Source organism: Perna viridis, chromosome 7 (assembly GCF_037379345.1).
Source record: "Perna viridis isolate PV_CMFRI_1.1 ecotype Kerala chromosome 7, ASM3737934v1, whole genome shotgun sequence".
NCBI lineage: Eukaryota > Metazoa > Mollusca > Bivalvia > Mytilida > Mytilidae > Perna > Perna viridis.
In genome coordinates this window covers 44,340,796-44,352,770 of record NC_142451.1, presented here as the reverse complement: position 1 = coordinate 44,352,770, position 11,975 = coordinate 44,340,796, and the positions used below count along the sequence as shown (strand labels likewise).

Sequence of the window (11,975 nt, the reverse complement as noted above, 5' to 3'; positions counted from 1 at the left end):
TTTTGCGATAGGTAAGCTTTAACGATCGGTTTCACGTTCAAAATATTCATTGGTTGCTCAGTAGTTAAAATAATAGTCAAACTAGCCCGACAAGTAAATGACCTGAATTGTAGTTTTTGTTTAATGCTAGAAAATAACTTGTACCTTAAACTTATGCGCAACGATCATTTAGCTTATTTAAACATACTGGTCAATTCTCAAAAGATCAATTTGCTAATTTCATTTTTCAGGCCTGAACTGTTGGGAAACCAGGGCGGAAGTTGAATAATTGAAGAACCATCGTGATCCGGACAGTACGAGAACCAATATGACATAAATAATGCATGGTTCCGAGGATGGATGTGTGAGGAAAGAAATCAAATCCGTAAAGTAATTACGCCTTTCAGCGGGTACGTGACGGATTGTTACGTGTCGAGATATACTGTTATGTTTGGTTTGGTTATTAAGGTAATAACCATCATTAATGTGATTAGTAGATAAATCGATCAATGTGTGTGAATGTTCTAGCAATCTACTTGTTTCGAGAAGATGTTTTCTACAATGAGATTATAAAAGCGTAAACCTAAACACCTTTTTCCCACGGCTTCAGTTCGTTAAAAACAAAACAACCGTATAATGGCGTGAATGGTTGAAAAAAAAAAAACAAGACGATATGAGTTGAATATGCTAAAACCCTTTGGGGGGTTGTTGTCTCATTGATATATACACCATACTTATTTTCGTTATAGGATACATTTCAGCGCAACGATATCATAAATCACTAAATACAAAACATTCCCTGAAAACAAATGAACCTGTGATTATTTTACACAAATTGGTTCCATTGAAATGCCGTGACTAAATTTGTCGTTCTTGACAGTTTAAGGAAGTAGAATTAGGATTAGGGACATAACTCTTGAAATCAGTAATATGTTTGCATCATATTCAATTTCACCAAAGACTATCAAGCATTCATTTGATACAGAATGAAATCAATCCAAGTTACTTTGATGTGTGCATGAGATTGATGTTATCAACTACTTTACACAAACTTTCCAATGATTTGTAAGAGTTATGTCCCTTACCCTAAGTCTACCCCTTAAGTAAATTAGAGCTTGAATGCAATGCTAAGTAAGATAGCATCTAACAAAATTAGATTTGGTTCTCTTTTCCTTCTTTTTTGAGCATGCCCATATCAGTCTTCTTGTGCTTCTGTTTGTTAGCGTAATCTCGAGGGACTTGCTCACACTCTCATATTTCGTATCTATATATAGTCGGACTGCATATGGTATTTGACAGCTAGTATTTGGCATATGGTTTTTTGACAGCTAATAAATGTGATGTTATATGACAACTAAAAGTGATACCTTAAATCACAGAGAAGGGTTTGTCTTAATATAATGACAACGTTTGCGTAGTTGCGAAATTGAGAAGTACCGAGTTGTCCTATTTTTGTCATGTAACCACTGACAACCTTTTACATAGCTTGCAGAGATGCTTGGGTCATGCTTGTTACCATGTAGATTTTTTTTTTCAGCGGCATCAGGTATATACTAATTAGCATCTCCAATGTATTTGCGTACACAGGCAAATATTTTTTCATGTGAAATTCACATTAACTTGACATGAAACTAATTCAAAGTTATTTTCCCGTAAAATTCACTTAAGGATGTTCGCTGCTCTGCTTAAGAATAACGAGCATTTCAAAAGGTTGTGAAATCTTTTAAGATCTTTCATGCAAGAACAATATAAGTAAAAAACATAAGTGCAAAAAATATCAACGCTATGAAATGGATAAAATCAGAGGACTCTAAAAATGTGACAAAAAAGGCTGAACACGAGCAGCAAACATCTTTAACATACAAAAATCACTTAAATTTCATGTGAAAATCACATTAAATTCATGTGAAATAATTTTGTCTGTGTATCATATACAAGTTCTCCGGGTTTCGGAGCTAACTGATAGATACGTCGCTTGGTTTCGACAGGTTTAGTCTAATGTTTGATAAGAGTATGTAAACATGTATTATATTTTTTTTATTAAATAACAAGGTTTTTTTCTAGACAAACACACATCAAATTAATACTTACATGTTTAACATGAAATATATCAGAACTACTTCAGTCAGGATGTTCAAAGGAAGCCTGGATTTTGTTTATTTGTACCTTGCGTATAACTACTTCTAACTTTGTGATACGGTACCCAAAATGTAATAGCTGTAAATGGAGAAGACAACTTACATTCTCTTTCATGTAGAACCGTATGAGTGGTTTGATTATTTCTCCACTAAAGATAAAGAAAACTATTGCGTGAAAGAGTAATCAAGGGAACCAAGATTATATCGGTTATCAAAAGAATGTAATCCACGGACAACGACCAGGCATGGAAAACAGACATACACAACAAAGAACATAGAGTAACTAAAATCATACATACAAAGTAACAAAAGCAAATGAGCAACTCGGACTCCACTAAAAACTGGGAGCATGGACCAGGTGCACCGGTAGGGTAAGCGTCCCACCGAATTGCTCATAAAAAAGTCAAGTCCGGGGTAGACGAAAGAGGAAAGGAAAACTTTGACACGTTGAACAAATAGTTTTCATGGCGCAGATGGATACACCGTAACGATCCACGAGTTCATGGTGACGGCCATAAAACTTCTGTAGTGATGACTTCAATCTTGTAGCAACATAACCCTGCTCCAAAAGCCTATTTGTTAGAATTCTAGCGCGATACAAAAAGTCTGCGTAGTCTCGACAAGCTCTGGCATAACGTGAGTTGTGATATGAACACTCCATATGCAGGTGCTGAAGGGATGTTACCCCAGATGAAAGGAAAGTTGACAATTTTGAATGAAAAGTCGTCACGTTTGTCGTTAAGTTTGAACAATAGTTTTCCTTTACTTTCGATTTCTAAGTGTAGGTCAAGATATGAGGCTGACTTCACATTGTGGTATCCTTTATCTCAAGTTCTTTGGGGTAGATGCGATGTATCAAATCCCAAAAATTAGGATTGTTTAAAGATTATACTCATCTATATAGCGGAAACTGAGATTAAAGGATCTAGCTAAACGATATTCTTTCTTTCGAATCAGATCGGCCATAAAGTCAGCCTCATTAGAGTGAATGAATAGGTCAGCAATTAGAGGAGCACAATTTGTTCCAATTGGAATGACGACCGTTTTTTTTTAAAAATTCGTCCACCACACTGGACAAATATGCTGTCGATTAAAAATTCCAGGACTTTGTAAACCTCGTCTTCTGTATATTTGGAAGATGATTTGGAATTATTTCTTGCAAAGTATGAGGAATCTCTACAAAGAACTATATATTTGTATCTAGGTGTACCATCTTTGTTGGAAAAACAACGATGTATAATGTTTTAATGTCGGGATTTTAACTGAGTATGTGTAATAGAAGTATAAAGTGTTGAAAAATTATAGATTTTAATGTTTTTGTATTCTGATAATAGTTTTGAACTGATTGTCTCCAAAAAATCTTCCGATTTTTTCAGGATCCACATTGAATTAATACCACTACGGGAGTAACAAGTGTTGTGGTAGGACTGCAAATCCTCTATGACAGCTGTGAGTATAGAAGTCAAATGTTTTGAAAGAGGTTTGGTGGTACATTTTGCAGTTCCAGCTATGTAACGTTGTTTGTATGGATTATTGTGGAGTTTAGGAATCCAGTACATAGACGGTAAATCACAGTCATCATCCTTGGTAGAGAGACCAAAAGAGGATAGCACAGATTTATGGTGTTCCACAATTTCTTCTTTGGAGAGTGTGGTAGCAGTATAGGTTTTATCACTGCTATTATTTTCTACGTCTACCTCTGATAATAAACATTGGATGTAAAACGTTTTGCAGACAAAAACAATGTTGTTTTGGGCTTTGTCTGCTGGTACGACAACATATGTATCATGTATAGTAGACAGTGTTATTGCTACATCATGGTCCTTGAAAACTGATGAAGCATTGACACTCATTGACCTACTTAAAAAACTTTCATTCGTTTCAAAATTAACGGCCTCATAGCCTTTAATCACTCTGACAGAGAATCAATGCCTTCTTGTTCTCGTTTTATCCATTTTCTTGCGTAGTCCTCCACGGCATCCATAAGAACTTTAAAGTTATAATTCCAACTTATGGAGCGCGGTTCATGGTACTTGGGACCTTTAGAAAGGAGATTCGTTTTCGATGATAGACAAATCTCCCATAACGACGTGACCGGAAGGACCATATTTGAATGGAGAGTTTTTATAAGAACAGTCAGGTGGTTTAGCCTTGAAGTCCTCAATATCGAGGTTGTGCAATAGCCTTTTATAATTGAAAATTTTGGATGCAATGGGTGAAGTATAGGAATATGAAATAATTGGTATGGATTTGTCTTTGAAATATGGGGGAATTTTGTTGGTAACGTTTTTTTGATGGAGGATGTTAGCCAAATTAATTGCATCTATACCTTTGTTGACAAACGGTTGTGGAAGAAATGATTGTTTTTTTTTTTCATCTTGACTTTTCACACAAACTGGTTTAAAGAGTCTGTGGAAACCTATATCTAAAATGATAGCAACAAGTCTGTATAACGATGAGATAGGGTCAGAAACGGGAGTGTCAAGACTTGTTTTGTAATGGGAGTGTAGTAGAGTGAGAGGTATAGAATAGAGTTTGGTTCTAATGTGATGAAGTCCAAGGGGTTTTTGTATGAAAGGAAGGAGACCATCTATTGAGACATCATGTAACTTAGGTGACGTATAGTGGCGATGCCCATGACTCCTTTCCCGTCTTTGAGTTTTGTCAGATAAATTCATCACATTTATGCTATTGTTATATTGGCTTGAAAGGTTCCTATACTTTTGATGTTGCCATTGCATCCGTGAAGAAATGTATTGAATCAAGACCTTGCTAAAAATAGAATAGAATTCTCCATGAAATGGGGAAAAACTCGAAAAATATGTTTGTTTGTTTGTTTGTTGGGGTTTAACGTCCGAGCAGCAATATTTCAGCTATATTCAGACAAAGAACATGAAATGGATGATAAAATGAACATGTGTAAGAAACTGCTCAAGATCAATCCAAGTGGTTAAAGAGGCGCTGAGAATAGGATAAATTATGATCACTTAGTGTTTATTCTTTACGTTTTTAATGAAAAAATATTTAAAATACATATGAGATGCCAACTCGTAGACCTAGACCGATGTATTGTATGTAAGTCACTTTTTGTTGTTTAAATTCTGAGTTACACCTCTTAGTTAACGAGTGCTGATCGTGAATCTTTGTTATTTAAAAACAGTTTGTCTTGACGTTGATCGAGATGACGATCTAGGAGTGCCCACACGATCGACATGTGACACCTTCTGCTGCACTGAACCAAGTCTAGTGGTCGATTTTATAAGATCATACGGATATTCGATGCTCATTTCGGTCCATTTGAGTTTTGACGACACTACTTTGACTTCATCTTCCATTTGTTTTATTTGTGCACGAATAGATGCTAGCTCCTGTACTGCCTGTGTGTTTCCAGAATTTTCGTGAATGCTGTCCAGAAGCTTTTTATAATAATTTAATGTTTTGTTCTTTATATTAAACGCTCTTGATTCTTTTTCGAGGTCAGATATTCTCTGAGCATGGATTGTATCTAGTTCTGTTGCAAGGTTGTCTTCTAGTTCATCGAAATGATTGTTTATTTTTTCCCGGAAGTTTCGAAGCTTTTCCCTCTCAGATTTAAGCTGTTCATTTAACCTGATAATATTTTGTTTTCGCCCCTGCTGTAACTTTTCAGTTTCCGATTCAAGCGAGTCAACCGCCTTGCGCAACCTTATAGTGCTCGGATCCATTTTTATATTGTTTGCAACTTGGTGTAAATGAACAACGTTGCACCCTTTGTGCATGACTTTGGCGCATATTGTGCAACATGGCGTCCACTCTTCTTTACAGAAACGAGTCATTTCTTCATTTGGATGATACTTGCATTTTCTTACGAATTCGAAACTTCCTGGATTTAGCATGTCCTTAAGTTTAACAACGGGGTGTTGCAATCTTGTCGTTGTTAAATCTTTATGGTAATCGGCATGATCTTCACACAGTGCTTGGGCACAGTATCCGCACCACGCAGAGGCTTTAACATCCTTACCACGTGGTTTGCAGCGACTGCATGAAGGCGATGATGCGCATTTTCTGCTCATAACAGTAGAAACTAACGTACTTGATGGAAGATTCTCTGCGAATTCTTTTGCCGAAATGTTTGTCAACGAAGTGGATGGCATTTCGCACACAGGACAGGATACATGCGTGGTAGACTTACTTTCCTTCAGAGTTTGGACGTATTGTTCAATACATGCCTCGCAAAAGGAATGAATGCATGGTAAATGTTTCGGTCTACACATATCCTTTTTGCAGATAGAACAGCACGTCAAACTTGCAGTTCCGTCAGAAACATGATAAGAATTATGACTTGCAATAGAAGCAGAGGATTCGGACCTCTCTTTGTAATTCGGTCCTTTCTTTGTTGTGAATATTTTACTCGACATCTTTCTCAATAAGGTCTGATTGACATTAAATGAACAAACCAAAGTGAAACAATACCGTTAGAAGTATGAAATATTAAATGCAAGCTGTGCTATGCTGTGTGTCTTAAGGTGTAGTTAACTTTTGTATAAAATAATAACAGTGAAAAGAAGTAACGTTCCGGATTAAAGTTTGTAATCGATAATTTTACATATCATTTTGTTCGGGTGTAGGTTTAGAAAAGAAAAGAATGAAACCAACGTCTTATTGTGATAGCCAAGACTCTAATCATCAACGTAATTTTTCTCTTCCAATAGGCTTAAAATTAGACACTATATAATCGAATATAAATTTAGTTTTCCTCACTCCGAAAAAAATGGCTACCAGCAGTGTACTACTAAGTATGCGTGTGTGTGATTTTTTGATCGGTAGTTCCATTAGTTTACTTACTAGTACCTTGAAACAATTCCCAACAAAGATGGGTACTTGTTATTATTTTACTTAGTACCCATGTGCAGCTCGATTATTAATGATGTTATAACTAAGTAATTAAAATTTATGTCAATGCAATGATCCTGGCTGGCAAGTGTCATAGGGACACTAAGTTTATGTTAACTTCCTTTTACTTGGTAAAGGGGTACCTACTTATAATTTAACCTATGCCAACTTCCGGTGTGATTGATTATTAAGAAGTCGAGATCAATTCTGAAATGACGTATTTGAAGTATAATACTAAGGTCTTTTGATAATGATTTACTAATGACAAACCACGATACAATCCTGAAAATAGAAACTACGATTTAAATAAAAATGAAACGGAAGGAAACACACAGATATTATTTTGACGTAATGAGAAACAAAGGATTCACTCTTTGAACGGAATGAGTAAGAAAGGGCCCCGCCCAATATGAGATGTCATTTGACCCATTGTTAAACATAATTATTTACTGTTAAAATCTCTTAAATCACTTTTGATTTTGAATCGTTTTTTTTTTTAAAGTATGAGGAATCTTACCAAGTACTACGTATTTGTATCTAGGTGTTTCTTCTTTTGTTTGTTTTTTGTTTTGTTTTTGTTTTTGTTTTTGTTTTTTGTTTTTGGAGTAACAAAGATGTATAAGTACAAAGTTCAATGCACCCTGGTGGTTAGCTTAAGAGATTTTGCGCCCAAGAAAATTGTTGACAAGACAGAAAGATCAGAGCGAAAAATATAGGGCCTCAGCGTCAGTATGTAGGACTCTTATAATCTTGTATTACCCCTTCGTTACACACACAATCCTCTTGACCGGCATTGTATAATTTGTATATTTGATGATGCTGTACATTCAACCTAGCCATGTATATTTAAGTTGTTTGGTCCACAGTCTTATGATTGTTTCAAAACACACTACATACCTTTTAGTACATTCATATGCATCATAGCTACCTTTATCAATGTCGCTTAAATGATGTAAGACTAATATGAAAGCTTATCAAAGAACCCGTTTTCCAAAACCCAAGTCAGTGGCGGAACCAGGGGATTTCGGATATTGGAACGCCTCTTTTTGGAATTTAAATTTCACGTAAAACCTGGACAAAAAGTAGTAAATAATTATAACCTGGGATCGCTTTTTTTTTCGACGCAGTCGGTATGGTTTCGCTTTTTACCCTTTGACCTTAAGGACGCTCTCCTTTGGAAACGCAAGTCACCTGATCGTAATTCTGTTTCCCGATTGGCTAAATACTGATAACTTGGTGGCGTTAAAAAGAACTGTATCGAAAATTAAAATTGCGTGTCATGTGTTATTTTCTTGAATGAAATGTAGAAACTTGTTAGTAAAAAGAACAAAATTTTACTGCGTTGGCTATCTTTTTTTAAAGATAGTACTTGTTTTCTTATAACCATCCAATCCTTTCCATATTTTAATCCGCCACAGAATAAGTTATGCGCTCATTTAAAAGTAGATCAGAAACAAAAATAGCTTTATTCAACAAAATAACCAAACACTCCAAGCACATCAATAAATATTTGTTACATAACTTCACAGCCTTTTGTTTCCAGAGCTGAGTTTTCTTACCGGTATCAAGATATAATACTGCATTATTTTGGCAGTCAAAATTTGGCAGTACATGTATAGCGTATTGCTAATGAAGCAAATTTATATATTAAGAATATTATTTAGTTTAGCAATGTTGTTTTTGACTTTCGCAACTTCCACTGGCCAAGTTGGCGACCAAATTCCTTAACGTTAACGGAGCCCATTCTTGGTAAAATTCTATTAAGGTTGGTAATTGGTTGTACCGATAAACTCGTACGTTTTAAGTTTTGTTTTCTTTGTTGAATATCATTATTAACAGCTTCAGTTTGTTCACGTAGTTTCGAAAGTTCTGTCACAGCTTGGACATTGGTAGATTTTGACTGAATGGCATCTAGCATGATTTTATAGTGTTTGACAGTTCGTAATCTGGTGTCTATAACTAGTTTCTCTTGTTCTAATTCAGTTTTAGCGTATTCATACTTAGAGTCAAGTTCACCATTTAATTCTGATTCTAACTGGTCCAAATACTCATCCATCACTTTCCTAAACGCATATATATTGTCTTTTCCTGTTTGTAACTGTGCCTCTAGACGATCGAGTTGATGTTGGCGATCTTTTGAAAGTTCTTGGGCTTCGCCCTCGAGAGCGTCAAGTTTAGGCTCTAACTCTCTGGTTGTATGACTTCCTTTGATTTCAGAAGCTATCTCAGGTATAGGCAATACGCCTCTGTTAAGGAAATAGCATGTTCTGTGTTGTACTTTGCCACAAATGTTGCATGTGGTTGACCAATCACGTGGGCAAAAAAAAGCCATATCCTCTTTAGGATGGTGAACGCATTTCTGATAAGGGTATACTAAGTTTTGGGCCTCTGATAATTGTCTAGTTGGGTGGTATATTTTCATGGTTGTCAGCTGTTTATGGAGCTCTGTGTGTTCCTTGCAGAGCGCTTTCGCACAATATCCACACCAGTTAACTGCTTCTCTCTGGCAGCCATCATTGAAATGGCAGGATTTTTGTACGATCGAAGGCTCACAGAGAAGAGTAGAACAAATTGTACCTGTTGGTAAATTTTCGGAATATGACTTTGCATTTAATCTTCCAAGGGTTTGAAACACAAGGAGCTTGCATTCTGGACAAGAAATTTCGATTTTTCCCTTCACTTTTGAGTCCTCAATTATTCCATCTACATAGTTTGTCAAACACGGTTCACAAAACGAATGTAAGCATGTTAAACTCTTTGGAGTGTGGATTTGCTTCTCGCAGAGTAAACATAGTAATATGTCAACTTTAAACGGCTCTTTTTCTTCAGGACTTACTTTTTCTTCCTCAAGCGGTTCAGTTTTTTCTTCTTTTTTCGGTTCATCTTTCGGCTTCTTGGACGCCATTTTAGCGGTAACCCCTAGAAACGTCGCATGCTGTCATTTTTGGTATTAATCTATCGTTGGACGATAACATCTTAGCTAAATAATGGTATTTCTATCCTGTAGTTAAGACTCATTCAAGGGCTATTCATAAGCTTAAATAGTATCTTCATTTGGTTGGTTTTGATTAACGGTAGCTGTTTTAAAATGCTTTGTTAAAACTTCAATTAGGCTAGGTCAATCGTCTAAGATTTCTTTTAATGGCAGTTGATGGGTTTAAAATATTTAATTGTCAATTGATACTTAATACATTGCTCATTTGTATACGATATTAGTATTGTGATACATTTGGTAAGCAGTTTTTAAAAAAATATGATCTTTTCCAAACCTGCATAGCAACAAGAATTTTGGTCATGCGAGGTCGTAGCCAGTCTTGTATTACAATGCACAGTGTTAGTCTGAACTTGTGTAAATTTCGCAGCTACATATAAACATTGTAAATAGATGTACAAATGAATCTTGCGATTCAAGCGTATTCTTCTAAAAATAAAAATAAAAACGAGGATAAAAGTTTTGTTACTCCTGCTTATTATAATTATATACTTAGTCTGCTACATGTACATGTAATTCCCTATCGCAGTTCCGAAAGGGACATTTAGGAATCACTTCTTCTATTTGTCAGTATACTTAATTCGATTATAAAAATATGAAGTTCTAAACATGAAGTCAAAATTAGTTGTATAAAGAAAGTTGAAAAAGTTTAAAGATCTAATCAGTATAACAGATTAGCGGTATATTGCAAAAGTCAGAATATAAAAAGTAATTTGTTTCTTTATGACTATGGTACAAAAATAGCACATTGTGTACATGTAAAAATGATTTATGCTGTGAATCCATCATTACAGACACATAGAAAGAAGAGTTGAGATATGACAGACAATCTTACGTATGCATGTACTAATACGAAGAGACTTTATCGTTTCATATTAACCAACTATCCAAAATACGTTAAAATATGTCAACAACTGACCCTTTGATATGAATTCAAACCGGGCATCTATTCAGGGCCAATTTGAAAATAAGAGGGCCAATACGGATCAAACCAGGGTCAATACGGCATCATAACTTCCAGTCGTTTGACACCGCCATTTTGAGTTAGAATTGGATTTCATGAACACCAGGACTAAAAGCTGCAGAAACACACAAAAATCTTCCATTTTATATAAAAAGGATATTTAAGACTGATTAATACAAATAAACCTACATGTTCTTGGTAAAACACGAAAACAACTGTTCTACATATCATCTAGTTGAATTGGTTAATAAAATTGTCAATAAATATATAATTTCATATTGGCCCTGTTATACCTTTCGGACAATCATATTGGCCTCGACAGCCGTGTTGGACCTCAGCGATGCCTCGGGATCAATACGACCGCCTCGACCAATATGACAGACCTCAAACCTATAACAGGGCCAATATGAAATAACATATTTATTAACATAAAAGACCTTGCGTTATTACGGCGATATTACGTCAGAACAAGGTTTGATTATCAGTGTCATACCACTATTTTTCCGGTCCCATTACTATCTATACTAAATTTCAGGCTTTATATTTTTTTTATCAATTTAGACCGAAGATCGGAATTGATATAGCAGTCGCCAGAGCCTAGTATATTTGTAAAGCATGTTAGCACCTGCAACTATCTCTTACATCGCCGTAGTTCCACTGGCATAACCCGTCAAGGTTCAAATGCAAACATTAAAGCCCACTTTAAAGATATTTCTAAAATATTTAGTTTAATTCTATTTTATTTGCGCCAATAAACAACTTTTACTCTGAACTATATATATGCTTATTAATTTGGTTGGAATAAAAAATTCAATTGAAAATAATTAACCTTTTACCTCTGATTATAACCTGTTGTTCATCCCTATGCATTTACCCGAATAAACTACCAGTATGCGTTTACATCGATATTTTTAAGTTGTTCGGTGCATAATAAGCCATTTGATGTTTAGCTAGGAAAGAAAACCACACGAGAATATAAATAGTCATCAATCCTAGAGAGAAAAAATACAAAGAGGGTTACTTAGTACTA

The 11,975-nt window shown here is 35.3% G+C and overlaps 2 protein-coding genes across 2 annotated transcripts; both read right to left on the bottom strand.

Annotated features, from left to right (window-relative positions):
• Nucleotides 1–5,110: 5,110 nt before the first annotated feature.
• On the bottom strand, nt 5,111–6,623 carry LOC148612864 (E3 ubiquitin-protein ligase TRIM56-like). Its single transcript, XM_088594708.1, has one exon. It carries the CDS (start codon nt 6,512–6,514, stop codon nt 5,264–5,266), a length of 1,251 nt encoding a protein of 416 aa, XP_088450834.1. The 5' UTR covers nt 6,515–6,623; the 3' UTR covers nt 5,111–5,263.
• Nucleotides 6,624–8,436: 1,813 nt separating this feature from the next.
• On the bottom strand, nt 8,437–10,003 carry LOC148612863 (uncharacterized). The gene has a single exon (XM_088594706.1). The coding sequence runs from the start codon at nt 9,892–9,894 to the stop codon at nt 8,650–8,652; it is 1,245 nt and encodes a 414-aa protein (XP_088450832.1). The 5' UTR covers nt 9,895–10,003; the 3' UTR covers nt 8,437–8,649.
• Nucleotides 10,004–11,975: the final 1,972 nt, after the last annotated feature.

Excerpts from the sequence above, each read along its gene's own strand:
- LOC148612863 (XM_088594706.1), bottom strand. The coding sequence starts at position 9,894 with ATGGCGTCCAAGAAGCCGAAAGATGAACCGAAAAAAGAAGAAAAAACT.
- LOC148612864 (XM_088594708.1), bottom strand. The coding sequence starts at position 6,514 with ATGTCGAGTAAAATATTCACAACAAAGAAAGGACCGAATTACAAAGAG.